General features: G+C 38.3%; 1 protein-coding gene across 1 annotated transcript in view; it reads right to left on the bottom strand.

Annotated features, from left to right (window-relative positions):
* itga9 (integrin, alpha 9) overlaps window positions 1-27,162 on the bottom strand; it is a 98,071-nt gene that overhangs the window by 56,622 nt on the left and 14,287 nt on the right. Inside the window, exons 3-15 of the mRNA XM_067421036.1 lie at window positions 26,169-26,275; window positions 20,254-20,377; window positions 16,395-16,462; window positions 12,661-12,790; window positions 12,497-12,582; window positions 12,317-12,379; window positions 11,013-11,150; window positions 10,702-10,807; window positions 7,588-7,682; window positions 6,397-6,487; window positions 4,668-4,713; window positions 4,388-4,542; window positions 2,644-2,804 (exon numbers count right to left, since the gene is read on the bottom strand). Coding sequence (XP_067277137.1) covers window positions 2,644-2,804; window positions 4,388-4,542; window positions 4,668-4,713; window positions 6,397-6,487; window positions 7,588-7,682; window positions 10,702-10,807; window positions 11,013-11,150; window positions 12,317-12,379; window positions 12,497-12,582; window positions 12,661-12,790; window positions 16,395-16,462; window positions 20,254-20,377; window positions 26,169-26,275 — 1,370 coding nt within the window. The remainder of the gene's footprint in view (window positions 1-2,643; window positions 2,805-4,387; window positions 4,543-4,667; window positions 4,714-6,396; window positions 6,488-7,587; window positions 7,683-10,701; window positions 10,808-11,012; window positions 11,151-12,316; window positions 12,380-12,496; window positions 12,583-12,660; window positions 12,791-16,394; window positions 16,463-20,253; window positions 20,378-26,168; window positions 26,276-27,162) is intronic.

Raw genomic sequence — 27,162 nt, 5'->3', positions numbered from 1 at the left:
GACATTTAGACTGTAATTTAAGTGAAGTTTCTCCACTGACAGACAGGATTCAAGTCAATTCTACCGAGACAAGTGTGGCCTTCAAGACAAATTAGTCTCTTTATTTAACCTGAAGTGTGTTTAAGCTACTTGATCCATTAAGGATCACCCAGTGAGATGGCATGGTGATCTGCCTGCCCACCCAGAACACAAGGACGAGTTTTCAAGGCATTATGTTACAAATCTTACTTATTAATAAGCCATTAAAACAGATAACCCTCTATCTGTGATTCCTAGTTTCTTCAAAACATTTAAAATAAACCACACTAACTCATTAGACTACAAATGTACAATAAACAAGCAGCTCTCTATGGCAGTTTTAGGCCTTGAGAAGAGATTGTACAGTGTTTGATTGAAAGTATAAACACGATGACAGATGCAGCAACAAATCTGCAGTGTCTACAAACAAGATGAAATATTAAGATGCATTACGTCTCCCCTTCGCTACAGCACAGCTACATTCATGTGTATTTGTTAGCAGCTACTTTAAATTAAAAAACAAAAGGGTTATTTCACCCAAAAAATGTATGTCACTCATAATTTACTCACCCTCAAACCAACCTAGGTGTATGTGACTTTCTTCTTTCAGCAAAAAAGTGCATCCATCCATCACAAAAGCAATCCACACACAGCTCTAGTCTAGTGGGTTAGCCAGACACATGACATATTGACAAAAGCAGAGGATGGAGCAAAAAAAAAACATTATCATGCAGGTTAATGAAAGAACACAAAATACAAAAAACGCACAGCTGCAAAAGTAAACGTAAGAAGACTCGGTCAGCAAACTCTATTGTCACAGGGTTAATGTTGTTGGTTAAAGCATATTTGCATCATGAGCCGTTTCGTGTAAAGCAAAAACAGGAGCATGGCATGGGGCAAACCCTTCCTGTAAGAAGCTCCCCTATGGAGACGTGGCCTGCAGTGACTCATAAAGCAATGGCAATGAAATTTACAGGCTCTGTGTGGGCCTCCTTTCAGAGCTGCAGCTTCATGGACTGAGGATACGACGCTGTGTGCATGGACTAAACGCTGTGATCGCAGCCTATTACCAGCCGTAGAAAACAAGAGGCTGACTGTGCGGTCACAATGACGACTGTCTCTCGGCAGACTCGCAAAACAAGCTCTCTCATTAAGTGCACTGCCTTTCAAAGGTAGTTGTTTGTCACCTGATGGTGGGCATTTCATTTTGATAGCGAGACTTTATAATAGGTCACTTAGTGAAATTCTCCTTTGAATAAAACCACACAAGCTCCTACATGATTTAATCAGAGCTTTGACCTCGGCACCAAAGACTAATCTGAAGTCCTTTGAAGGCAAGACTGCAGTAAATAGCAACACAGTTTAGTTGTTTCCTCACACAAATCTATTGTATAGCTTCAGAATACATCACGCAAGTCATTTTTAATTTTCAAATTCCCATTGGAAGCATAGCTTGTTTTATCCTCCAACCAGCAACAAATAAAAACCAACAAAAACTATCATCGAAGCAGTTACAGAAAACTGCACATGGACGTATTTGGTGCATGTTGATAGAGTGAAATAAAGTTCAGCACAAAATGGCTTGACCTCCAGGACAGGGCTGTTTGCAGCACAGGTCATGGGAGAGAAAAGACAACGGGTCAGTCGAGGACAAGTGCAAACAACATCACATGGACCAGCATGAATTCTGCGGTGCTGATACATCCGGACACATGTAGTCAACATGAAATGGCATTCACAACCCATTTTACTTTCGTAATGTCATGCATTTCCTGATAAAATGGCAAATTTCATGAGAAATAATCTGGGCTGGGATTTCATTTTATTAATCAGAAATTAAATGCATTTTTAAAAGTAAGCGTTCCATATAATATTTGGGCAGCAGTTTATTTTAGGGTCCAATTCTCACCATTAAACTAGTTGCTTATTCGCATGCATATTACTAGGATATTTGCTGTTTATTAGTATTCATACACTATGTGCCTTATTAATGCCTTAATTCACTTAATGCCTTGTTCTGCATGACCATATTCCACATCCCTTAAATCATACCTAATACCTAAACTTTGCCTCATGCTACAAAGGAGTTAGGAGTTTATTGAGGCAAAAATCATGGTTTATAATGAGAATTGGACCCCTAAACTAAATTGTGACACACAATTGACAATAATCAGCATTAAAATTTCTACTTTATCTATTGGTGAGATTGCAGAAAGGCTGCATAACTGTAATGCCTGATATATTAAATAAATCAGAAAAATCTCTTTTTCAAAAATGTATATATATATAAATCCTTTGTCACTCTATATTTACCAGTGTGTCTTAATAAGATGATATTTCAATGCTTCGTTTTACAATCAATTTTAGATTGTAGTTTTAAAAAATATAATGCAATGCAATAATGATTAAGAGATGAAAAAATAAACAATCCTGGCTCATATTTGAAACTCATATTTTAATCAAATTAATTTGTTGGGATAACAAGGATGAGCGCACAATAAGACCGGAAATGTACATCACGGAAGTAAAAAGGGTACATTTTGATTTCATTTTGACAGGACAAATCCTTTGAGCCTGATCCTGTGGAACATGAGGTATGCTGGGATATTTTTGAGGAACACTCACCCTTACAAAGGATGTGTACTGATGGCACTGCTGTCGGCTGATTTCCAGGTTAAAGCGCTGACTTACAGCACCTGTCTGCTCAACACCGTTTCCAAAATACACCCGGGCCGGCAGACCTTTGTGTCTCTTATCTGCATCTGCTGTTAGATTGTACAGCAACTCTGAGGAGAAAAATAGACACCCACATTTCAGTAAGACAACAATGTGTAAACATCTCTCCAACATGGTCTGTGTTCAAACACTCACTATCAGAGGCATTCCAGAGCGATTTCAGATTTAAAAACAAAGTAAGGCATCAAGTTCCCACTGTCAAAGTTGTGGAAATGAGGGAAAACATGATGAAACAAAATGAACATTTCTGGAGCCACGTCCAAGAGGTTGATACATTTCTGGAAGTCTGAGACATAAAGGAAAAATAAGGTTCAAATCATACTAATCAATAAAATAAAACAATAAATTAAATAAAACAGAAGGAATTAATAAATAATTATTTAATGACAAATGAGCACATTTCTTTCCAAATGTTCATTACTGTAATACAAATTCAATCTCATTCTCATCACTGTTATAGTTTTTATTTATTTATTTAATTACAACAAATACATTATGATGTGTACTTAAAATGATACTATTTAATTCAAATAATATATTTTTTTGCATTAAAGAAATGAGAATGAACACGAAATGTGCTGAATTGTCATCAAAACAATGTCACAAAAATTAACTTGACTAAATGACTAAAAGTCAGTTTAAGGTTCTTTATGCAAAATAACAATCTTTTTTTTTTTTTTTAGGAGGAAATACAATCCAGACATCTCTTGTTGAGATTAATCTATTTACACCTACAGGCTTTTCCAAATCCCAGAAATTGATCAAAAGCACAGAACTCTTGGACACGACCCCAGAAATAGCTGCTTTCTTTCCATTGCCACGACTGTGACTGTAGGAACTTGATGAATTTCTGGACAGTTTTTGTGATGAGGTCAAATGTGTAATTGGCAGGACCCTTGCTCCAGTCCTGACGGTAAAAGCTATTTTTTCTCTGCTAGTCTCAGAGGGTGTTACTCTAATGAAGAGCAGGAAGGGGCTCCTGGACCAATGCAGGGGATTGTTCTTTGAATACATCCAGCTGTGAGTGCACCATGAGCTCACTCCGGCCTACAAAACCAGGGCGTTTCCTAGACACAAGGTGCACTTTCCAATGTGAGTGCCATGTGGAGCTAACACTAGTGCTCTGTATTTCCCAGAAACCTCCCATTATGTAACACCCCCTTTATATACTCCATCTCCCATAAGGCCACACCCACTCAGCAAGCAGTGGCCACACCCAAAGGCTGAGCAAGAGGTCATTCTCATTGAGTCCCGTAGCTGTATGGTGTCCGTCTTGACCAGTTGAACAAACACGTGCAGTCAGGCTCATTGAGTCAAGTGACAAAAACAGAAACAAAACAACTAGATTTAATGAATTTTTTAATTTATTTTTATTTTAACAATTTTAAAACTGTATTTGGGGATATCAGTAAAATTATATAAGAGTCAAAAGTGATTCATAGTGAATTCCTGTTTGTCAAGAGTATTTAGTTATGGGTCTAGTGTGTGTAAAAAAAAAAAATTCTAATGCAATGCAATATCATGTAATGCAATAAAAACATGCAAATGCAATGCATTGCTATGCTATAAAATGCAATAGAATAAATAAATTAATTTAAAAAAAACTACCAAAGACTAATATACAGTGACTCACCTATGTGGCCAGGTATATGCTTTCCTCGAAAGCTCATGCAGATGGTGACGTTGAAGCAGTTGAGATGCTGTGGTCCCTCATGACACTGCGGTACTGTGATGTTTATTGAGACAGGCAAAAAGATGGAGACATCCACAGAGATCACCGGCCTGGATCTGTCACAAGCAACAGCAAAGAAAGGTCAAAGCCACACCAGAACAGATGGCATGATTATCAGAGAACACTAACTAGGAATTGGTGTAATTAAAAGCTTTTGCAGGATCAGAAGTGCACAACTTACCTTAACAAAACCACACTGTCAGCCATGAACGCCCCTATCGTCACATCTGAGGAAAAACAAACAAACAAACAAAAAAAGATTTTCTGAAAGGTCAGGAATGATTTAGGGCCCTATTTTAACGTTCTGAGCGCATGGTTTGAAGCTCATGGCACAGGTGCACTTAGGGCGTGTCCAAATCCACTTTTTTTTGTTTGACGATGGAAAAAACTGTCAGCGCACCAGAAGCATGGTCCAAAAGGGTTGTGTCTAGTCTCTTGATGAGTCATGGGTGTGTTTTGGGCGTAACGTGCAATAAACCAATCAGAGTCTCATCTCCCATTCCCTTTAAAAGCCAGTTGTGCTCGCGCCATGACGGATTCATTATTTACATGGCAGAATCTGCGAGCGGAAAAACTGAACGCTTCTCCAGAGGAATTCTTTTATTTTTAATATTTAAAAATGTGTGTGTTCTGCTACGTGTCCCTGTGTGTGTAATGAGCAGAGGGGATGTGCGTTGTGCACCCGCCTATAGGCGCATATTACTAACACACCCTTTAGTTTAAATAACACAAAAATTACTGCAGTTTTCAGTTTCTCAAAATAGCAGTGTGCCAACAATACTCCTTAACACACATTGTTTCAGACGAGCACGACCATGAGGAACAGATGGCGCAAGTGCATTTGCAATTTAAACAGCGTGACACTGCACGTGAAAATAAAAACTGCACCGGGCTGAAAATCGTTGTGCCTGGAGTTGCATTGAGCCAGGTGTATGATAGGGCTCTTACTGTTTAAAAAATAGTTATAGAAACCTCATGATGCTACACTTAGAAAAGATGTGCAAAAATGAATCTTTAATATTAATGTGTACATGTAAAGTCTTAATATACACACTTAATGAGTTATAAGGTACAACAATGTATCTTTGCAGCAATCTCTGAGATACTAAGAAATATAAATATTAGATTTAATTTTGAAAAATCTTAAAACTTGAAATAGAAAAATATAAAGCTCAATTTAAAAATATGAATAAATAATGGTATATCAGCAATACTAAAATAACACATACATGATGGTTGGTCACTGCAAATTAGTGAACTCTAATGTAAAACAGTATTGTCTCTAAGTATTACACATGCTAACTGATATACAGTATTTAACACAGAAGTGTTTGTTTTTTAATAAAATATGAAGCCTTCTTTATTGATATTTTCTTTGGTCTCTGTTTGAGCATCCGCTGTGGAATGCTGTAAACAAAATGCTTGCTGGCCACAGCACTATGAGCTCGGCCGAGCAGACAGAACGTGTCAAAAAGCGGTTAAGAAAATTAAGCAAACACTTAATCTACATTCCTCGGATTAGCGCAGCATGGAACCTTCTCCACCATATAATTAATCCTGACCAGATTCTTCTGTGGATGCAAAAAAGATGCGTGTCATCTTCTGGCCATTTTTACAGCAGCTTTCACAGCTTTGGGACTAATCACACGATTTGACGAATCATTCAAGTCATGAGTTACACACTGACGTTTAATACTTAGAGGTTTCCAGAATGGAATAAACTCCCTGAAGGTCGGTAAAAATGCTACATGTTTCCCATCTTTACAGAGAGATCGCAAAAGGCCAATGTAAGTGGTCTGGCACTCGTCATAGTTTCTCACTGAATGTGGTCGGTTTTGATCTAGTTAATTCGGAACATTCTCAATATTCATTCGAGCAGAACTAGCCAAGTGTCTAAAGTAAAGCCAAACCTGGATATCCGTTTCCATCCATGTCCACATTGCCGGAAATTGACTGGCCGAACATTTGGAGGGTGGGGTTGATGCTTCGCCCAGACAATCTCTGCATACGATCAAGGTAAGAGAGAGAAAATCACATCAACCAATCAGAGACATTTCATAACATCTGAATTAACACAAACACACACACAGAGAAAAAAAAAACATGAATAAAAGATCAAGAGATTTTAAAAATGCCACATAGTTCAACACATTTCCTTTCCCTTGTGTGTTCATTTATTAAACATTGTGTGTTCATTTATTAAACATTGTGGCTAATTATTCTTTCAGCTACCAATATCCGAGTAGCACTCTCAGCTCCATTTAAGGCAATTTCCCACAAAATCAGCCAGTGGATTCCATCTGGACCTACTGTTTACCCATCAATCAAACTGTTAAATTACATGAGCTATTAGGTTTCTCAATAAAACAAGTGACGCACATCCAACTAAATAAATCTATCGGACTGATTTTAAAACAGTCATCAAGCTCAAAACCACCGTAAATAAAAACAAACAAAACAAAACTAATGGAATACTGTATAATGTTGAAGGCTGACAAAATACAACTAACTCTGATGACAAACTTTGATGTTGACTTGACGAAGCACAGTCTGAAAGTTTAAAATTACTTTGAACAACTTGAGGTTTGAAAGTTTTAAAAAAACTGTAGCATGTTGCTAGCATGACTTAACATGTTTGCTAACATGTTTTAGCATGAATCAGCTGGTTGTTAGTATGATTATCATGTTACTAGCATGAATTAGCATGTTAACATATTAACAGCTTATTTTAGCATGCTGCTAGCATAAAAAAATGCCGCTAGCTTGTTTTAACAATCTGCTAACATGAATTAACAGGTTGCTAACATTTTTTTGCAACACATGTTTAACATGAACTAGCATTTTGCTAGCATGTTTTTAACACATGACTAGCATGTACTAAGCTAGTTACAAGGCTTTGCCAGTGATAGATACATAGTGGATGAAGCTTAAATACTCAAGAGTAATTGTTTAAAGGTTTTGACCGTGTCAATGAAAATCTATGGGACTTTTTGTACTTTTGATCGTCCATTTAACAAAAAGTCGGAAAAAAACAAAAAATAGATACTATTTTTCAATAAGTAATCGAGTCAGTCGAGCAAATAACTTATGAGATTGATTACCATTGAGTACTTGTTAACTATTCCTGTGGCATCGCCATGATAGATGTAAACAGCTCCTCCATAGTCATCCTCTTTAGGGGCTCCAATCGCTACATCTACAGCACAGAACAGAAGCAAAGCAAATATGTCAGTGAGAAAGATGGAAACAAAAGAGAAACAGGAATCGCACTACCATGATTTTGACATCTAAATGTCAGAGATTTTAAAACATATCTTTTGTCGTAGGACAGACTCTACCAGTTGAGTTTTGCTCTAGTTTGTTCTAGAGACAGACAGCCTGACATAATATACAGTGGCTGTAGAGTCTGCACTGGCTTTTACTCAAGATCTTATTGGGGTCATTACGTACAGTCTGATGAGCAACAATCGTAAACGTTAGAAAAAACAGCATAGTTTGCAGCCGGCTAGAGGGAGCCTGCCAGAGACGTATGACTGGAATAGAAATGCTGGGAGTGGATTTGTGTGTGTCAGGACCCCAATAAATGACTGTTTGCTCTGAGCCCATCTCTGTTAGAAAGACGCTCTGCTAAGTCACTTATTGGACACTTATGTGTTTTTGAGAGCCTTTAAAGGTCTGTGAAACTTCAGGGGGGATGAAACTGTGTCATAAAAAAAAACAAAAAAAAAAAAAACGCTGTAACACATTTCACTAACATACTTTAAATGTGCTGAGCTAACGGTTTTTATAACTGCTTTGCATTATAGTGGACCGTTTTAATGGCATGTTTCTTATAGGCTGAAATTCTGAAACAATAAGAATTTTGATCACAAAAAACATTTTTATAACTGCAAAAAATGACTAAATCTGAAGCACCAGTTATTAATATCTATATTTATAGCCCGAAAAGTTTTTTTGGCACCTGAGACTGACAATTTACTGGCTTACTTACTTGCAAGACCTTTATTTATTTAGCATTCAGGGTTTAAGTTTGATAAGTTTTTTTATGCTTTTGAAATATACTCCCTATGTTCACCAAGGCTGCATTTATATGAAAAGAATACAGTAAAAACTGTTTTTTTTTTTTTAAATATAGCAATTATCGGGGCTCAAGCACTCTAAGGCCTTTAAGCCTATATGTAAAAAGTAATGTTTTATTTAGCAAACCTGTAACCACCTTGATCATAGTTGGAAAAGAGCCGATTTACAGCCAATACAGGCAATTTGCCATAGGAAATAAATGTATTTTTAAAGCTTTTTTAATAGTTATAGCGCCACCTATGGACCGATCTCCATAAAAGTTTGGAATTATACGTCGCATGTTCTCAACTATTTTTGTGAAGTTTATAAATGACCCAGCTATAGCTATCTAAAGTCCGAAGTCCAATTTTTTTTGATAATTATTGACCTAGAGTCACAAAAATAGTGCCATGGTGGTTTTATTGAGGTTAAACCAAAAATCCTAGGACTAGATCATGAAAGTTGGTTTTTGAAATGATCTCTGAAATTTAACAAACAATCAAATTGACAGCGGCAGTCCTAGTTGCTCAGTTCTACCATGCAGTATGAATGAATATTCTGTGTGTGCCAAAAAATTGCAAGTGGTAAAAAAAAAAAGTGGTATACAATCTTTTACACGCCTGAAACGTGAATTTTTTGTCTGTCTTGAGCCAGGGATTCCAACTATATAAGACACTTAAGCCTGTGTCTAACGGTTTAGGCGTTATGAGATATTTTCACCGCTGTAGTGCCCCCACCAAGCCAATCGGGGCGAGCCTTGGTGACGTTGTAGATGGTGTGAGTACTATCACCCCTTAAATTTTTAAGTCTATATGACTTACAGTTTGGTCTGCCCGATCTGTTTTAGGTGAGAATGCTCATCCTTGGAGAGCAGCATTTATTTGCAATAAAAACTTTTTTTAGGGCACAGACTCCCCTGTTTCACATGCTGATGTAAATTTATACCCAGTAAGAGGCAGGTCAAATGGAAACAGGTTAACCTCATGTAATCTTTTTACGGTTAAAGCCACCTAAAAGACAATTTACTACCACACTGAACCCTAAAAAAGTTCATCACAGATGCTTTACTATACACATACATATTTACTAGGACGCTTGATTGTTTAAATCAGATTCTTGTTTTAAATTGCTGCCAACCCCCCTGTCCCACACCGGAAAGATTCACTTCCTGTTTAATCTGACCCATCTGTCTCCACTTCTCAGAGTCCTCAGGCCCGTTGAATTAGCTTCTTATACTCTAATTTCTTACCATCTTGTTTCCATATGAATGGATCTTGGTCTTTTATTATGTGACGGTCAGTATCCCTAAACACTTTCAGGAACAGTTATGAGGACAGTCCGGTCTAAAATTACACAAAAGGCGACATGCAGAAAATGAAGCTACAATCAAGCAATGCATCAGGTAAAGAGCGAAACCAGATGCCAAGAAAAGCCTCCGACTGGATTGTGTAGTGCCAGGAAAATCAAGAGTGAGAACACTGGTCACAGAGGAGATATCAGAGGCTTGAATCTGCTTCACATCGAAATAGCTTTTCCAGTTACTTGACAAACAATGTCTGTCTGTCTCCAATACAGTGGAAATAGGATTTTTATAAAATTTGCTGCTGTGGTAATTTGAATTTAGAGGAATATACCAGGTTAAACATATGTGTACAGTAACCCACTTATCTTATGCTCACCAAGGCTACATTTATTTGATCAAAAATACAGTAAAAACTGAAATATTGTGAAATATTGTTACAATTTAAAATAGTTGTTTTCTATTGTAATACATTTTAAAATGTAATTTATTCCTGGGATCAAAGCTGAGTTTTCAGCATCATTACTCTAGTCTTCAGTGTCACATGATCCTTCACAAATCATTCTGATATGATGATTTGCTGCTCTGGAAACAATTAAAAAGATAATTCAGGAATCTTTACATTTAAAGTTGAATGAGTAGTATTTTTTTTAATCTTTCGTAACATTATAAACTATACTGTCTTTACAATTGAATGCATGATTGCTGAATACAAGTAATTTATTTCAAATAAATAATTTTACAGACTCCAAACTTTAATTTGATACATTTAACCCAGAATATTCCTTTATGCTGAAGCTCATACACTGCTCTGATGAGCGATCATTTTAAGCTCAAGCAGACTTTGGACACTGACCTTGGTAGCCGTCGTCATCAATGTCCCCAAGAGACGTGATACACTCTCCAAAATGAGCGTTGTATGCATTGTCACCGCTCAATATCGTAACTTCCTCCATTACTCCCTGAACAAACAAGAAAAACAAATCTTTGCTAACGTTCAAAACATTTGACATATTTACCTTAGAATTAAAAACTTGCTCACTTTAAGCACAATGCAACTTTAAGGCATTAGAGTACCAACCTTAAAGGCATTTCAGTGTCGTTTATGACACATATTGGCATAATTAATAAGTAACACATACTGTATGTAAGTCATGGTGAACTCACATTACCACTGCTGAGGTAAACAGAAACCTGGCCTTCATCCCGGATCTCGCTGTGCATGGGCGCTCCCACCAGCAAGTCCGACAGTCCGTCCGCGTTTAGGTCAACTGCACACAATGAGGAGCCAAAGTAAGAGCCCATCTGAAACCAAGCCGAGCCAAGAGCAAACGGGTCAGGTTACAACGCCATGCACAGGGTACATACACCTCCATAAGATGCATTACCTCATACTGTTCCTTTTGGAAGAAAGTCAAGCTACGATTTAGCTACGCTGCCCAATATTTAAACATACTGTAGCGACATGAAGATACATGAGATCTGAGAGCTTGTTTCCACTAACAATGTACATTTTTGTTCTTTTTTCTTACACCAAACTTGAGACAGAGTCATATGCACTACATTAACCCTCTAAAATACATTTAGACACAATATACAAGTTGGCAAATGTGTTTTTGTTGAGTTTCATATTGAGGCTTTCATGGCTAATATGATATGGTGATGCTAATCACTAGAGGCTCGAACTGAGCAAGACATCCAATTTGGTGCAGTTGCTCATATTGTTATATGGCCAAAATTAAGATGAAATTCTTATAGCTTGTAATGTAAATGAATGCGATCTTTATATCAGTATAGCAGACTACTTACTACAAGTTACTATAAGTGCTATAAGTACATATAATAACATATAAGTTATCACTATATCTCCTAATAATGTCTTAGTAAGTTTTATGTGGGGGAAAAATGATGCAATGCAATACAATGATGCCTGATGTATCAAATGATATTTTAAAAAAGAAATTTAAAATAGAAAAATGGATAATCAAGTAAACCTAAGTTGCTTCAGTCCAATAAGTGAAGTTATGTTTACTTTAAAAATCAGATTTCACTGCAAAAACACATTCAGGTGAACATTTCAAATTATACTAAACTTTTCATTGCTAAAAAAGCATCAACGTATCAAAAGTAAACTATCAATAAGAGGGCAGAAGATGTGAGCATTTTTTTTATACCAAAGTTTTGATCATATTGATCATTTATAGGCATAAGAAATGTGCATATCAGATCTGATACAGGCTTTAATGGTTTACAGTTTTTAAAGGGTTTACAAAAATGTTTTTTGTCCTTTTAGGATCTCCACAGCCCCTGATCAACACATGAATTTATACAAACTCTTCAAAACATTTATTTCTGTGTTACACAGAAAAGTGAACTATTTCTTTAAATAGCTCTGAATGATTAAATAAACATCTTACATTTGGAATAAATTACAGTTGTAAATAATCAGAAAACCTGAATATTATACCCACCATTTTCCCTGAGGCTTGAAAGGTCTTCACAAGAGATGTTCCCTCAATTCTGAAGATGTAAACCTAAAATATGGAGGACAATGTGGTTACATAATGTCAAAGTTGGTGTAATTTAAACAGAACCTGGAAGCGATGATGAAATTTCTGAACACGGCAAGAAACCAAGTGAAATCCACCCACTTTTCCACCACCACTGTCTTGAGGTGCACCAGCTGCCACATCTATGGTATTTGGAGAGGAAAAGTGTCCGGCAGTCACAGCATACCCTAGAAAACACAAATCTGTGATGGACTGACTACAGCACGAAATATTGAAGAAGTAATTAACATCCAAGCAGAAATTACCAAGGTAACTGTATCTTTGAGGGCTCAGGTCGTCTTGATTAAGGTTGTAGTGAGTATTGGATGTCATGTTAAACACTTTGACTGTTCCGGTCCAGTAGTAAGAACCAGGTGCACCCATGACAACCAGCTCCTAGAAAAAAATATATTAAGCAATTGGAGATCCGTTTAAAAAGACTGTAATTTTTCAACAGGCTTCAGCACATTTCCTTTCAGCTGTAAAAAGTTACATTTCAAATGAAAGGAGAAAAACACAGAGCTGTTGGTGAGGCTTTGGTCAACCGAAAGCCACAAACCATGTTGTATTATCTGCTGGTAACCTAACCGTGAGCTGAGAGGGCAGCTGGCGTTCTTCGCTTTGATCACTCAATGGACTTTAAGCTGGAGGAGAACTCAAGCCTTTGAACTGTTTTAATTGCGCCACATTGTCACACTCCAAATAAGACGTTATTTTGTTTTACATGATAGCCGCAATGGAGCACAACAGTAGGGTGAGAAGCAAACCTCTCATTCTGTTTCTCCATAGAGACATTCATTTTTTGGGATACTGTAAATGTTTCAGGACAGATCTACAATGTAAGGTTGTTTAGCATTACTTGGTTAAAAAAAAGATTGTTTAATTCATGACATCAATACTAAAATCCAAGATATCCAACAATTAAAAAATGCTGTTTAAAAAAAAAAAAATCTAAATATTATTAAAATATTTGTATTTATTTATTTATTGCACATACTTATTTTTTTGTATAATATAATATAGGCTAATATAATATAATATAGGCTAATATAATATAATATAGGCTAATATAATATAATATAATATAATTAATATAATATAATATAATATAATATAATATAATATAATATAATATAATATAATTAGGGCTGTCAAGTGATTAATTTTTTTAATCTAATTCAATTCCATAATGTGGCAATTTATTAATCTGGTTAATCGCTAATTATTCACACATCACATTTGGCTGAAAATTACCCTCAAAAGATCATGTAAAGTCATTACGGTGATAAAAGAGAAAAGCATCAAATACACATTATAAAAAATATCTTTAGAAATAAATATTATATTTCATTCAAAATAGAATTTATTACACATAAACGTTAAGGCTTCAAAGGCCACGAGGGTGAGTAAATGATAACAGAATTGCGTTAAAAGTGTTACACAGAAGGGACTTAAACTGCAGTTCATCGACTGGCCAATAGAGACAGGCTCCAAAAGATCATTAATCTGCATCTCCCCGGTGTTAAAATGCCCAACTTTACAGCTGAAAAAAATATGTTTACAGCCTGGTACAAAAAGTGGTTTTGGTCTATCCGGCTGATTTTGCCCTTCATGACAACTGTGAGGGGGGTGAATTGTTTTATAAGTCATCTGTTTAAATTATATTAAGCCTTAAAGTTCTGCATAATTAAGGGCGTGGCCACTTGAGTGACGTGGATTCACTATGGTCTAGTTAGCTCTTTGCCCATGTTCAGTTGTCCGGGAGTGACTCAAAAGTTGGCAGCGGGAGGGTTATAGGCTATAAAAATGCTCTTCTAAAACCTAAAGGTGACGTCAAAGAAACTATACATCCACAGACACTTTTTTTTTTTTTTTACAGTCCATGATTTTAACACATTATTTTCTCCCATAACTAATTAAGTTGACGCGCTAAATCGACAGCCCTAAACATAATATAATTTGGATTGATAATATATATAGATGTATATGGTTTAATTGGCATGCTTAGAACCCTTGAAAAATCTCTGAAGAAAATGGACTGGAAAAATTCTTGTGGAACCAAAGCCACTGAAAAAGTGGGTGGTCCCTGTTGTGCTATAATCCACATATACATTTAAAAGAAATGCACAATTTGGCATAAATGTTTAGCTATGAATCTTTGGTGGAAAAAAACATTTTCCCTTTTTCCGACACCCATTATTTCTGGGGATTTAAATGTAAAAGCTTGGGCACATGGAATATCCCTCGAATGACAGAAGAAACGGGGTCTTTTTACGCAGTTGTTTTGAGTTCCATCAAGCCACAAATGGACGCTCTCCACTGCTTTTTCCATTTCACAATGCTTGACTGCTAAAAAACACACAAATGCTGTTTGACTTGGTCAGTCCTGCCAAACATGTAAAAACACCATCTCCAGCTGAGCCGACAGCATTCAATCGAGGAGTTTTTAGACATCTGTTTTAGCCACTTAAGGTCTAGATGGTCACTTAAGACATTCTTCCAAATGATAAAGTGCCATTACTACCCAAACTACAAAGCAGCAGATTCAGATGCCATTCTTCTATAGGTCAAACCTTTTGGATTCCTCTGTGAATTATCTGATCTGGTCATCTTCAAGACAACAATAGCTCTGCTGAAAATCTAGTGAACTCAGCCATCTTTTAAAACACACATTTGAAAAGTGTGATAAATAAATAACACCTCAGTAATCAGAACCTCTAGGGAGTTTAGTTTCCAGTCATATTTTGTTCTTGTTTAAGAAAAATAAAGTGAAGAGGGTCAGAGAATGAGTGATGATATTGCTGAACTGCTGGGCATCACATCTGTCAGCCTGTGTTCTCATATCTGATCCAAACATTGTTTCCAAAGCCTGGACTGCACGTTAACAGGTTGGCTGCGCTTCATACAAAACACTGAAATGGTCAATGTGCAAAACAAAGGGCAAGTGGACTCACAGCCTTCATGCAAACGTGTGTATTGCAGACAAACAATTTCAATTCTGTTCAAATTCTTGCAGAGATCTGTTAAACAGAGGCTAACGGGCCTGCCAAGCCAAGGTCTGGATGCAACCTTCCTCTTAAAGGGATAGTTCACACACACAATTTACATTTTTTTTTATATCATCATTTACTGTGAATCATTTACTATTTGTTTCTTCGAACGGATGAAAAAAGAAGTTCTTAATGCTCTTCTTCATACAATAAAAGTATATTAGTGAATAGAAGTTAAAAAAAGTAATAATTGCTAAATAAAGTAGTTTATATGACTTGTGCATTATATTTTAAGACTTAATATGTGACCCGTGCTGGCACAATGAGTTGGAATGTGCACAGGATCATTTCGAGCTACAGGCAAAACAAGTGAAACATTTTCATTAAGCCCTCGCCTAGCGATCCCAATGCTCCAAATAGAAATTAAAGTATCTTTATTTGTATGTTTTTTAGAGAGGAGCTCCTTTCCAACCTTTCCATGCCGTGCAGTAGGTCTTAATATATAGGTTGTCTGTTTCATTAATGTTATTTTAACAATTGTAATATCATGGGGAAAAGTTGAATAGATATTTTTCCTTATGTGCTCATTGCGACTCCTTTTGTCAGCACAGGTAACGTATAATGGCTATAGTTCACCCTGATTCCATCCTACAGGACTCTCATTCTCATTCAACACGCATAGTCAGACACATGTTGAAAATATTCAGATGCACATCAAGCTCTACCGACTACTTTTATTGATCTTGATAGCCACAGATGGAAAATAATATATTGCTAATTCTGCTACACATCTTCATTTGTGTTCCAAGATAGAAAGAACATCATACAGGTTTGGAACGACATGAAGGTGAGTAAATAATGACAGACATCTTTGGGTGAACTATCCCTTTAAGACCCTGGAGAGTGAATACGTATATATTAATCACACTCTATTATATGTTTGTGTTCATACATGTAATCATGTAATCTGAGCACCACACATGTGAAAACAAGCTCGTACTTCTACTGACCTCAGTGAAAACGCCTGCGATCCCGGCTTGGCACGAGCCATGTTCTTCCCCATAGGTCTTCTTATGGTCTGTGAGAGTGAGTAGGGGGAGAGAGACAGAGGAAGGAAAAAAACAACAGACCACAAATGATTTCGCTGCAAGTCTGAGCCAGCATTTACTGGAGTTCTTCCGACATTCCATATGGAGTTAGTCAAAGTCCCAACTCCATCCAAGAGGAATCTGGGGGCCGAGAGACAGACTGAGAACGACCTAACAGCACCGCGTTCAACAAAAGCGCACACTCTGGAGGGCTTTGAGAACGGAGGGATTGCTGTGCTCTCCGGTTACAGAAAATATTGGGCTTGGATCTCCCCATAATGCCGTGCACACACATAGAAAGCCCCCAATACTAACTCACTGGAGTCAGGAGAAGATATGGAAGGAAATAAATAACTCGGGAGCTGAACACGGAAACAAATTCATATCAAGAATTCGCGCACCCTCCCTCGCTCTTTCCGCAGCAAATCAAAACATCTTGTAAAATACGAGGAATCCTACTGGGATGATGAAATTCAATGCTGATGGAGGCGATGAATTTAATATACTACAATAACATCTGTCAAATGTATAATACGCGATGGGGGGAGTGATAAACCGCGAGCGCAAGCCAGTTTTGATATTGACAGCTGTTGATTGGCAAGAAATGTACCAGGTTCAATACAAGGTTCAATTTATTTATTCAAATAAATAAAAGGAGGGAAAGTAATTTTTTGTGGTACTTATTATAACGCCACTAATTTAGGTAAATCTGATAAAATGATGAAACCTTGACCACTAAACAAGCCCATATTGTGATCTCTCATGGATATATATATATATATAACAGCCTTCAATCACAAAAAAAGTATTTAAAAAATTGTATTACAGTATTGTGCTTTTTTGGATTTGGTAACATGGTGACATGTTTTTCGGACATGCATCCTGGCCATAATGTTTGCTGAATAAATCAATTCTAAACCATCTCTCATAGCTTGAAGTGCAAAAAGTCAAATAATTTAATCTGTATAACCCTGAATGTGTCCTCCAAACTCCCAGGTGCTGAGCTCTTGGTCATATTTCTCTCCAGCAGAGTCTGGAAATGTGCTGCTTCTATTTGATTCTGGAGGTGCCAGCGCTCTGATGCCAGACATCATCACTCTGAGGTTTTGGAGGAAGTTCAGGGCGACATAACTCATTGTGAAGCCCGTTGAAAACATGGGCCACAATAAACAATGTCATCTTTCCAACTTGTTCTGAGGGTTCAAGAATTGGCCATCATTGCTGTAGCTTGATTCAGATGGGTGTTTGATAGACTTGATGAAGAACGACAGTAGGGCTGGTTATCACCAACTACCTCACGACACAATACACATAATTTGTGATACATATCCAAGATTCATACACATTGCAATGCATCACTATCACAACTGAACTGAACAATTTCAACTGACATGGAGAGTAAATAAGCAAGATCAGTTTCAATCTCTCACACACAGTTCACTTCGCTGTAGTCCATTTATTGCGCCCCATGGAAGCGGCTCTGACCACACTGAGAATCGGCGGTTTCAGAGTTTACGCTCATATAGATGACCTGCTTCTACATTAATTGAACTGTGGTGCAATTATGGTAATACTTGGGGTTAGAGGTTTGCTCAAATTACTAACCTTAAGTATTATTGGTAATAGTAATAGAGATGTTTACTCTCATTGCTGAATTACAGGATGATACTATCACTAGCTATGTTTCCATCCACCTATTTTTATGCTCATTTGGGATACCCCGTAAAAAACTAAATAAAAAAAAACTAAATGGAAATTAGCCTGGATGCCAGCCGAATTTAACTCCTCTCAAAATATTTGGAGGTCGTGAAGTTCGGTCTGGACTTGATCTGTTGTGGAGCAACTATGCTCGAACCAGAGCTGTTTGGACCAATCAGATTGTCAAGGCGTCTTTATATGATGATGGACAGATGATCAACAGTAACGTAATCATTCACATCACCAAAGAGCGCTTGGGTTAAATTTGTTTACTAAATGGAGAACTTGTTTGTATATGCATTCACCGTTACTATTTCTCTCAGAAATGATGATCTTTTTGGTAAGTACTCTGTGTATCATTAAGTAATTCTTTTTACAACACCGGCAAAGATCGTTTACACTTCTTCTTCTACCTCTTCCAGCGTGCGTGGAGAAATGGTGGTTTATTTGCAAATGTTTTATGCGATATTCCAGTTTTGCACACAAGTTAAATCCACAACTTTAGATGGAAACATAGCGAATGATCTTGATACTACTGATACACTGAATGTAATTTTCAAATCGCTCGTACATTCAAAAGATCAGTGCTATTGTTAACTAAGGGTGTACTCACACTAGGCACGGTTGCCATGAACTGGGCCCGAGTACGAATGTCCTCCCTCCCCACTCCCCCGCTGGCCTGCACTCACATAGGAGGGTTTCAGCATTCGTGCCGGAGCACGCTTACGTCATTATGGTGCGACGGTTTCGGGTTTCAGCATTCGTGCCGGAGCACGCTTATGTCATTATGGTGCGACGGTTTCGGGTTTCAGCATTCGTGCCGGAGCACGCTTACGTCATTATGGTGCGACGGTTTCGGGTTTCAGCATTCGTGCCGGAGCACGCTTACGTCATTATGGTGCGACGGTTTCGGGTTTCAGCATTCGTGCCGGAGCACGCTTACGTCATTATGGTGCGACGGTTTCGGGTTTCAGCATTCGTGCCGGAGCACGCTTACGTCATTATGGTGCGACGGTTTCGGGTTTCAGCATTCGTGCCGGAGCACGCTTACGTCATTATGGTGCGACGGTTTCGGGTTTCAGCGTTCGTGCCGGAGCACGCTTACGTCATTATGGTGCGACGGTTTCGGGTTTCAGCATTCGTGCCGGAGCACGCTTACGTCATTATGGTGCGACGGTTTCGGGTTTCAGCGTTCGTGCCGGAGCACGCTTACGTCATTATGGTGCGACGGTTTCGGGATAAACAGAAAGAGCGGCGCTCTCTGAACACAATGGAGTCCATCGCTCTGTTTTCTTTGTGGATAATTTTGTGTCGTTTGGTCCACGGTGGTCCACAGCCCTCTCACAGCCTGTTGTTAAACAGATGTGTCGCCTTAGTGGCGCGAAAATGTTCACGTAATCGTGCTGCTCGTATTTGCTCGGTTTGCAAGGTACCAGCTGAAGTGCAGCAAGGACTTTGCAGCTTTGATTACGGACTCCAGCACGGTTAGCGCTCACACTGCATGCGAACCGCGGCCGAGTCCAACTGAATCGCCCTCTGGCCCACCTCTTCCAAGCGGGCCAGGGCCGGCTAATCGAGCCGCGCCCGGGCACGGTTCGGAGCACTCACACTAGTCAAACGAACCGCGCTTTGGTTGTCAAACGCACTCGGGCACGGTTCAAACTGGCTAGTGTGAGTACACCCTAAAACTATAAAATGCTTTTTGTTTAATGAAGTAAAGCTAAAATAAAATGTTATATTAGATGAAAAACTTAAACTTGGAAAAGGTCAGTGAAAATGAGAAATGTTGTCTTGGCAACTACCTTAAATTAGACACGTTTCTAGACAAGAAAACAAAAATTTAAACTAATATTTAAATTAAAGACAAATATAAAATACATATTATATATATATATATATATATATATATATATATATATATATATATATATATATATATATATATATATATATATTACTAGAACTTTAAAACTAAGATTGAAAGAAAACTGAAAATATAAAAATAAAATCTATTTCTAAATATTATTAAATACTATAGTAAAATATATATATACTGTATATATGAGAGTTAAAGTGGCCGTACCTTCATAACATGGTATGAGAGGCTGTGATTTGCCCTGCAGAGTGGCTGGGATGATGGAGCAGTAACCGTGGGGAAGAATATACTCCGATTCATAGTATACATTCTTCCAGCGGTGAGCGCAGGCCTGCAGACAATAAAAGAAAGAGATGAGGGATGACAGACAAGTTAGTCAGAGTAGACATTTAGTTTGACCTCCTAGCATGACCCATTGACCAGACTCTACATCCCTTACAGCCTCATCTAATTAAATATTGTGTCTATATGACTGAGGTGTGTATATAGCACACACATCAGATCTGAAATTGCATTATCATTAGCAGCAGCATGGTAACTGGACCAAGAAACAAACAGGATACACAGACAAAGCTTATTCTCTTTATTCCAGTGCCAAATTAACTTCTGAGACCAAACCAGCTGGCCACGGCTGTGGATCTAATATGTCCACTGAGAGGGGGTTGTTGGTTTTAGAAAGCTGAGCATCTTCATTCAAACATCTCTGATCTCTGGAACAACAGAAGCGCTGAAGGCTGTGAAGCCAGCCAGAGAGCAGAGAGACTCTGAGAGAAAACAGACAAAGACGGAGCAAAAAGGTCACAGACAGAGGACAGTAACTTATTTCCTGAAGGAAATGCCTAAAGGAAGCTCTTGCAAGGAAGAATAGTGTTAAAGTGTTGTGTAAGCTTAGGATTGTTACAGAAACCCTGAGGGTCCATGCGGGTCCAGCCATAAGGGTCCAATATTTTTTCTTAATATCCGCCTGATATTGCCTTAATTTTCCTCATGATCCTAACATAACAGATTTTGTATGGTGATCTTGACTTAATTATTCAATAATTAATCCTATTATCTAATAGGAAACACTATTAGGCATACATACTAGTATTTCATAGTAAAACACACAGACACATACAAGCATATAGATATATAAATGCTACCTTGGAGATATAAAAAAACCTCTTCCTTTTATGTTTCATGAAACATTTATGTTTTCCTTTTGTAAGCTCACCAAAGCAGCATTGATTTTATCAAAAACACAGTAAAAACAGCAATATTGTAAAATATTATTACAATTTAAAATAAGTTTTCTATTTTAACACACACACTATATTGCCAAAGTTTTGGGACGCCTGCCTTTACGTGCACATGAACTTTAATGCCATCCCATTCTGAATCTGTAGGGTTTAATATGGAGTCCGCCCACCCTTTGCAGCTCTAACAGCTTCAACTCTTCTGGGAAGGCTTTCCTCAAGGTTTAGGAGTGTGTTTATGGGAATTTTGGACCATTTTTCTAGAAGCTCATTTGTGAGGTCAGGCACTGATGTTGGACGAGAAGGCCAGGCTCTCAGTCTCCGCTCTAATTCATCCCAAAGCTGTTCTATCGGGTTGAGCTCAGGACTCTGTGCAGGCCAGTCAAGTTCCTCCACACCAAACTCACTCATCCATGTCTTTATGGACCGACGCTTTGTGCACTGGTGCTCAGCCATTTTGGAACAGAAAGTGGTCATCCTCAAACTGTTCCCACAAATTTGGGAGCATAAAATGTCTTGGTATGCTGAAGCATTAAGAGTTCCTTTCACTGGAATTGAGGGGCCCAACCCAACCCCTGAAAAAAAAACCGTACAGCATAATCCTCCACAACCTTCACCAAACGCTACACTTGGCACAATGCAGTCAGGCAGGTATTGTTCTCCTGGCATCGGATTGCCAGATAGTGAAGTGTGATTGGTCACTCCAGAGAACACGTCTCCTCTGCTCTAGAGTCCAGTAGCGGCTGCTTTACTCCACTGCATCCCACGCTTTGCATTGTACTTGGTGATGTAAGGTTTGGATGAGCTGCTCGGCAATGAAGCTCTCTACACACTGTTCTTGAGCTCATCTAAAGGACACAGAAGTTTGGAGTTCTGGAGCTATTGACTGCAGAAAGTTGGTGACTTCTGCACCCTCAGCATGCGCTGACCCCACTCTGTGATTTTATGTGGCCTGCCACTTCATGGCTGAGTTACTGTTGTTCCCAATTGCTTCCACTTTGTTATAATAACACTAATATAGAATATTTAGTAGCCAGGACATTTCACGAATAGACTTATTGCACAGGTGGCAACCTATCACAGTACCACGCTTGAGTTCACTGAGCTCCTGAGAGCGACCCATTCTTTCACTAATGTTTGTAGAAGCGTCTGCAGGCCTAGTGCTTGATTTATACACCTGTGGTTATGAAGTGATTAAACAACTGAATTCAATTATTTGGAGGGGTGTCCCAATACCTATGCTCAGTGTTTTTATTTCTCCTTAGATTCTTAGTAAATAAGTTTTCAGATCAGATCTGTTTTTCTGCAGTTATGAGACACATCTTGCTTTCTAAAATGTGCATTAATATTCATGTCCGTAGCACAAACTGTTCAAACTGCAAAGTTTAATACTGGTGTTTGTATGAGAAATAGAAACAGTGACACTTGTCTTAGCAAACACGCCTAACAACTAACCTAACACATCTTTTCCAATTGCACCTGACCAATACAGAATAGCACTTACTGATCACCACAGCAACAACCAAAAAGCGTACACTCCTGGATCATATCTACGTCTCTCATCCAGATTTGTGCCTTCAGGCGGGTGTGTTACATAGTTATCATAGCTATCATAATCCGGTGTACTGTATTTTGCGTACGTGAGTTTTTGTTGGAGATGGCTATTGCTGCGCGTTTAGCTAGAACGCCATACAAAACCAACCCATTGGGCCACTGAATCTGCATTAACGACAACAGCTGGGGCAACAGCCTTAGTCCTAATGGGTTGTTATCATGGCTATCAAAATCCAGTGTTCTGTATTTTGCGTACGTGAGTTTTTGTTGTAGGTATTGTAGATGGCTATAAAAAAAAATAATGTGTACTGTGCTAATTAACTGAGACTTCTTACAGCTCTTACAGGTTGTTGGCCTTGTTTGTTTCGTTGCTTCTATTGCTCTCCCCTTTTTTGTAAGTCACTTTGGATAAAAGCGTCTGCTAAATGATTAAATGTAAATGTAAATGTAACTCAAACTAATGTAACAAATGCCAGCTAGTAGTCACTGTGCAAGTAAAGCTTCACTCCTCTGTCCTCAAGAGAAGCTCCAGCGTCTGACGTTAAAGATTGCAGTCTTAAGCCTCCTTGTCAGAGTGTCCGACTCTCATGCCCGCAGACCCGGGTATGAGTCCCGCTTGTAGCAGGCGGTTCAAACAGGAGGGGTACACTAACAACCACTTTTAACGAGTCATTATAAACAACAACGACATGGAAATGAACACGCACACCCCTGCCATCAACAATCTAAAGCCTCTCTGTTTTGCACATTAATACGGTCTCATAAGCATATGCCACTAACTTATTTAGAATCAAATCCCTTGTTGAAAAGCTCAGGACTGCAGAGAAACCTAATTCCCCCCAAAACACAGTTCAGCTTCCTGTTTCTCCATCATGGAAACGCCACAACAGCTCTAACACAGTCCATTGAGATAAACAACCAAGTTAAAGATATTATAGCCACACTGATTCATACAAATGCTCACACATGATGTCAGATGACTATCTGGCAGTAGTTTGTTGTGTTGAGAAACACTGCTAGTCTGTGTCAGAGCTCTACTGTGCTGGCAGCGCTTTCACTGTCATCCAAACTCAAAACGATCCACATTTGATAACCATCTAAGCCGAAAGTTAATAAAACAGCCTCAGCCCTTCTATTGACAACCAAAAGAACAAACTCCAACGTATTCCCTGGCAGCCGGCATTGGGAAACACACAGGACAGCCGTAATGAAACACGTAATGCTTAACTAAATAAGGGACGAGCCTGAGATGTGCTTTTTCCCCTCAGCGGGTCTGAGTCACCGTGGATCACGGGCTAATCATGTTTCTGCTCATGCTGAGAGCTGACTGGCTGAGTGAAGGCCGCCACATCTGCCCAACAGCTCTCTTACATGGCTTACATGTAAACGTGACTCCCTTCAAATGCAGATATTTGTTGCGGTGGGACACACACTGTAAACACATGCACATGCATCTTAAAAGAACATGTCTAAGCGCTTTTAGGTTATAAGTAAAATATGTTTTGTATTTCACATTGCACATGTGACTAATCACTTAGATTAGCAATCAAGTGTTTGGGGTTGATAAAACAATGTTTTTAAAGGCTAAATTTATTACAAATACCGTAAAAACGTCAATACTATGAAATAATATTACAATTTATAATAACTTTTCTATAGTTTATTTCCCGTAATGCAAATCATTACTCCAGTCTTTGGTCGAATGATCCTTCAGAAATCACTCTAATATGCTGATTTGAAGAATAATTTCTTATTATTATCAATGTTGCCTATATTTTCTGCTGCTTAATAGTTTTGTGGAAATTGTTTGATAAATAGAACAGCATTAACATTATAAATGTCTTTATTGTAACTTTTGATCATTTTAATGTCTTCTAGCTGAATAAAAGACTTAAACAGACCCCAAATGGTAGAGTGCACATGGAGTTTATGGTGCAATCTAAAAAATTAAAAACTCAATGTCACCCTGCCTGCATCTCATAAAACAAAGTTTCAGCTCTAAAATCTGATTGCATGAGTTCCGCCACGTCTTTGGTTGCTGTGCCACATCTCCTGCCTATTAAAAATGTTTATATAACCTTGATTGTGTTGGTGTCTCTCTTGCACTTGGTTCTCTTGGACACGAGCCTGAATGCACATATGTTTAATCCGGTCCTGACTTGTAAATACTAATCTACCAAGCAAATTACCATCATTACAGCTACCACTATAACATGTCATCTCTCCCTCAACCTCTTTGATTTGAACATATCAATGCTGTAAGTGTCCTTTCCTCTGTCAGACCACCCTGATCCTGCCTTCCTGTAAGACGCCCATCAAAACCCAGAGAACCCCACGACAGGGTGCAGAAGATAAGACGTAACAAGGAGTTTGACCTCGAATCGGACCACCACGACACAATTCAGGCCTGAAGAAACCTAGAAACTCAGCAGATTGGTGCTGACGTCTTGTTTGTCCAGTTAGAGCATCTATTCTCGAGCTCCAGTTTGTCATCGTGATAAAATGGCCCTCACTTCAAACACTCAGCTCCGTTCTTGCTTTCTCTTGATGTACGGACCAGCTGGAGTTTAACAATGCGGTCGTCGTGAAAGATATTTGTAACAATGATGGCTTCAGTTTCTGCCCATGTTTTACAACTCGATGTGGTTTGTATTAAACAACTGCTGAGATGGTTGAAAATCCAGTCGTTAAAGGTTGTTAAGAAAAAAACGAATAAAGTAAAGCATGTTTGATATTATTATGACTAAGAACGGTCTATTGTACTCAAACAAAACCCACAATGGTGAAAAGCAGCAATTTCCTACTCATTCATGCACATCATCACTCACATTAAACCTGGACCATTTTGACCATAATTACCTGTTTAACGCTCGAGTCTTTCATCCTCATGTTTCATTAAACTTTGAACAGGTATCCTTTCTAATCTTCTTCCTCAAAGTTCCTATTCTGTACAATATTAAGGTAATAGTGCTGCAAGAATAAGTGCTAAAAATTAATAAACTAAATATTTTTGCACTTCTGTTTCATCCCAAGCGATTGTTTTTTTTAAAGCAATTGTATTTAGGCTTTAAAATTCATAAAAGTTGTGTTCAGTTGTGAAGACAAAATATGCCGAAATCATGAACTTTTCTGGGTCATGGAGCTTATTTTCAGCAATAATCCAAAATACTAAAAATACCATTGGGTTTATGAGGAGGAAACCAGTGCTGATAAGTTACAGGTTGGCCTACAAAAATATGTCATCTCTGCCTTGTTTCAAACACAACTCATCCAATCAGAATTTAGAGTCACAGTTGGAAAACAATGGTTGTTTTCTGTTTAAACGGAACATACCAAAATTTTGCCGTTGGTTTTGTCCTGTCGAGCCAGACTGACCCCCATCCACTCGTTGCTCCTGTCGCCTTGACACGTCTTCCCGCAGGACTCCCTCTGCTTATTTCCTAGAGTACAGAATGAAAACGTTACTGTCGCCAACAGAGAAACAAACATCGCTGTCTGCAAAGAGAAACACAATAAAACCACACTGAGACCAGACAGCCTGAAACAAAAGTCAGACAGTCAATGTTTGAGACAGTTTAATATGCTTAAATACAGACAATACTGCTGCAGACGGAACAAAAGAGTTAGTGTTAGTAAGATGAGTACAACAAAATATTTGAAATGTGAAAATCATGTGTATCAAATACGAATATATTAAGTGTATGACTATGAACTCATTCCAATGCTCACAATGCCGGTGGGCAACTGCTCGACTTGGGAATTATAAAGTCTAGACATTATATTTCAAGAAAACGCAAACACATCCCTATCACACACCCAGCCCAGTGTAGAATATAATATTATTTCAGCCCGACGCAGTTATCAATTTCACGTCCAGAGCCACGTTGTTTAAATAGCAAATGCACTCTTTCCCCTCTGCTCACCCATGGGTGTCTGGTCTGAAAACCAGGTGTGTTCAGGAGCATTGCTGGCGCGTTGGTATTTTGAGAAACTAAAAACGACCCATGACTCATTAAGAGACGAGGCACAACCCTTTTTTGACCATGTGTTATCACACCAACCTGTTATCAAACTAGCAAAAGTGGATTTGGACACGTCCTAAGTGCATCTGCGCAGTGCGCTTCAGACCATGTGCACAGAACGTTAAAATAGGGCCCAATATCTCTACAGACCAAATTCAGCTCCAATCTCACAAAACAGAAGCAGAAAGGAGCAAATAACCACCTAAATGCTTAATATGCTTTGGATTCCTTAAATGATAATCAAATTCAACATCATGCAAAACACATCTAGACTATAGAAGGATGTTGTGCATTCTACACTACAA

The sequence above is a fragment of the Pseudorasbora parva genome, chromosome 17, assembly GCF_024679245.1.
Source record: "Pseudorasbora parva isolate DD20220531a chromosome 17, ASM2467924v1, whole genome shotgun sequence".
Lineage (NCBI taxonomy): Eukaryota > Metazoa > Chordata > Actinopteri > Cypriniformes > Gobionidae > Pseudorasbora > Pseudorasbora parva.
The sequence above is the reverse complement of the archived record's forward strand: the minus strand, read 5'-3'. Positions and strand labels throughout refer to the sequence as shown.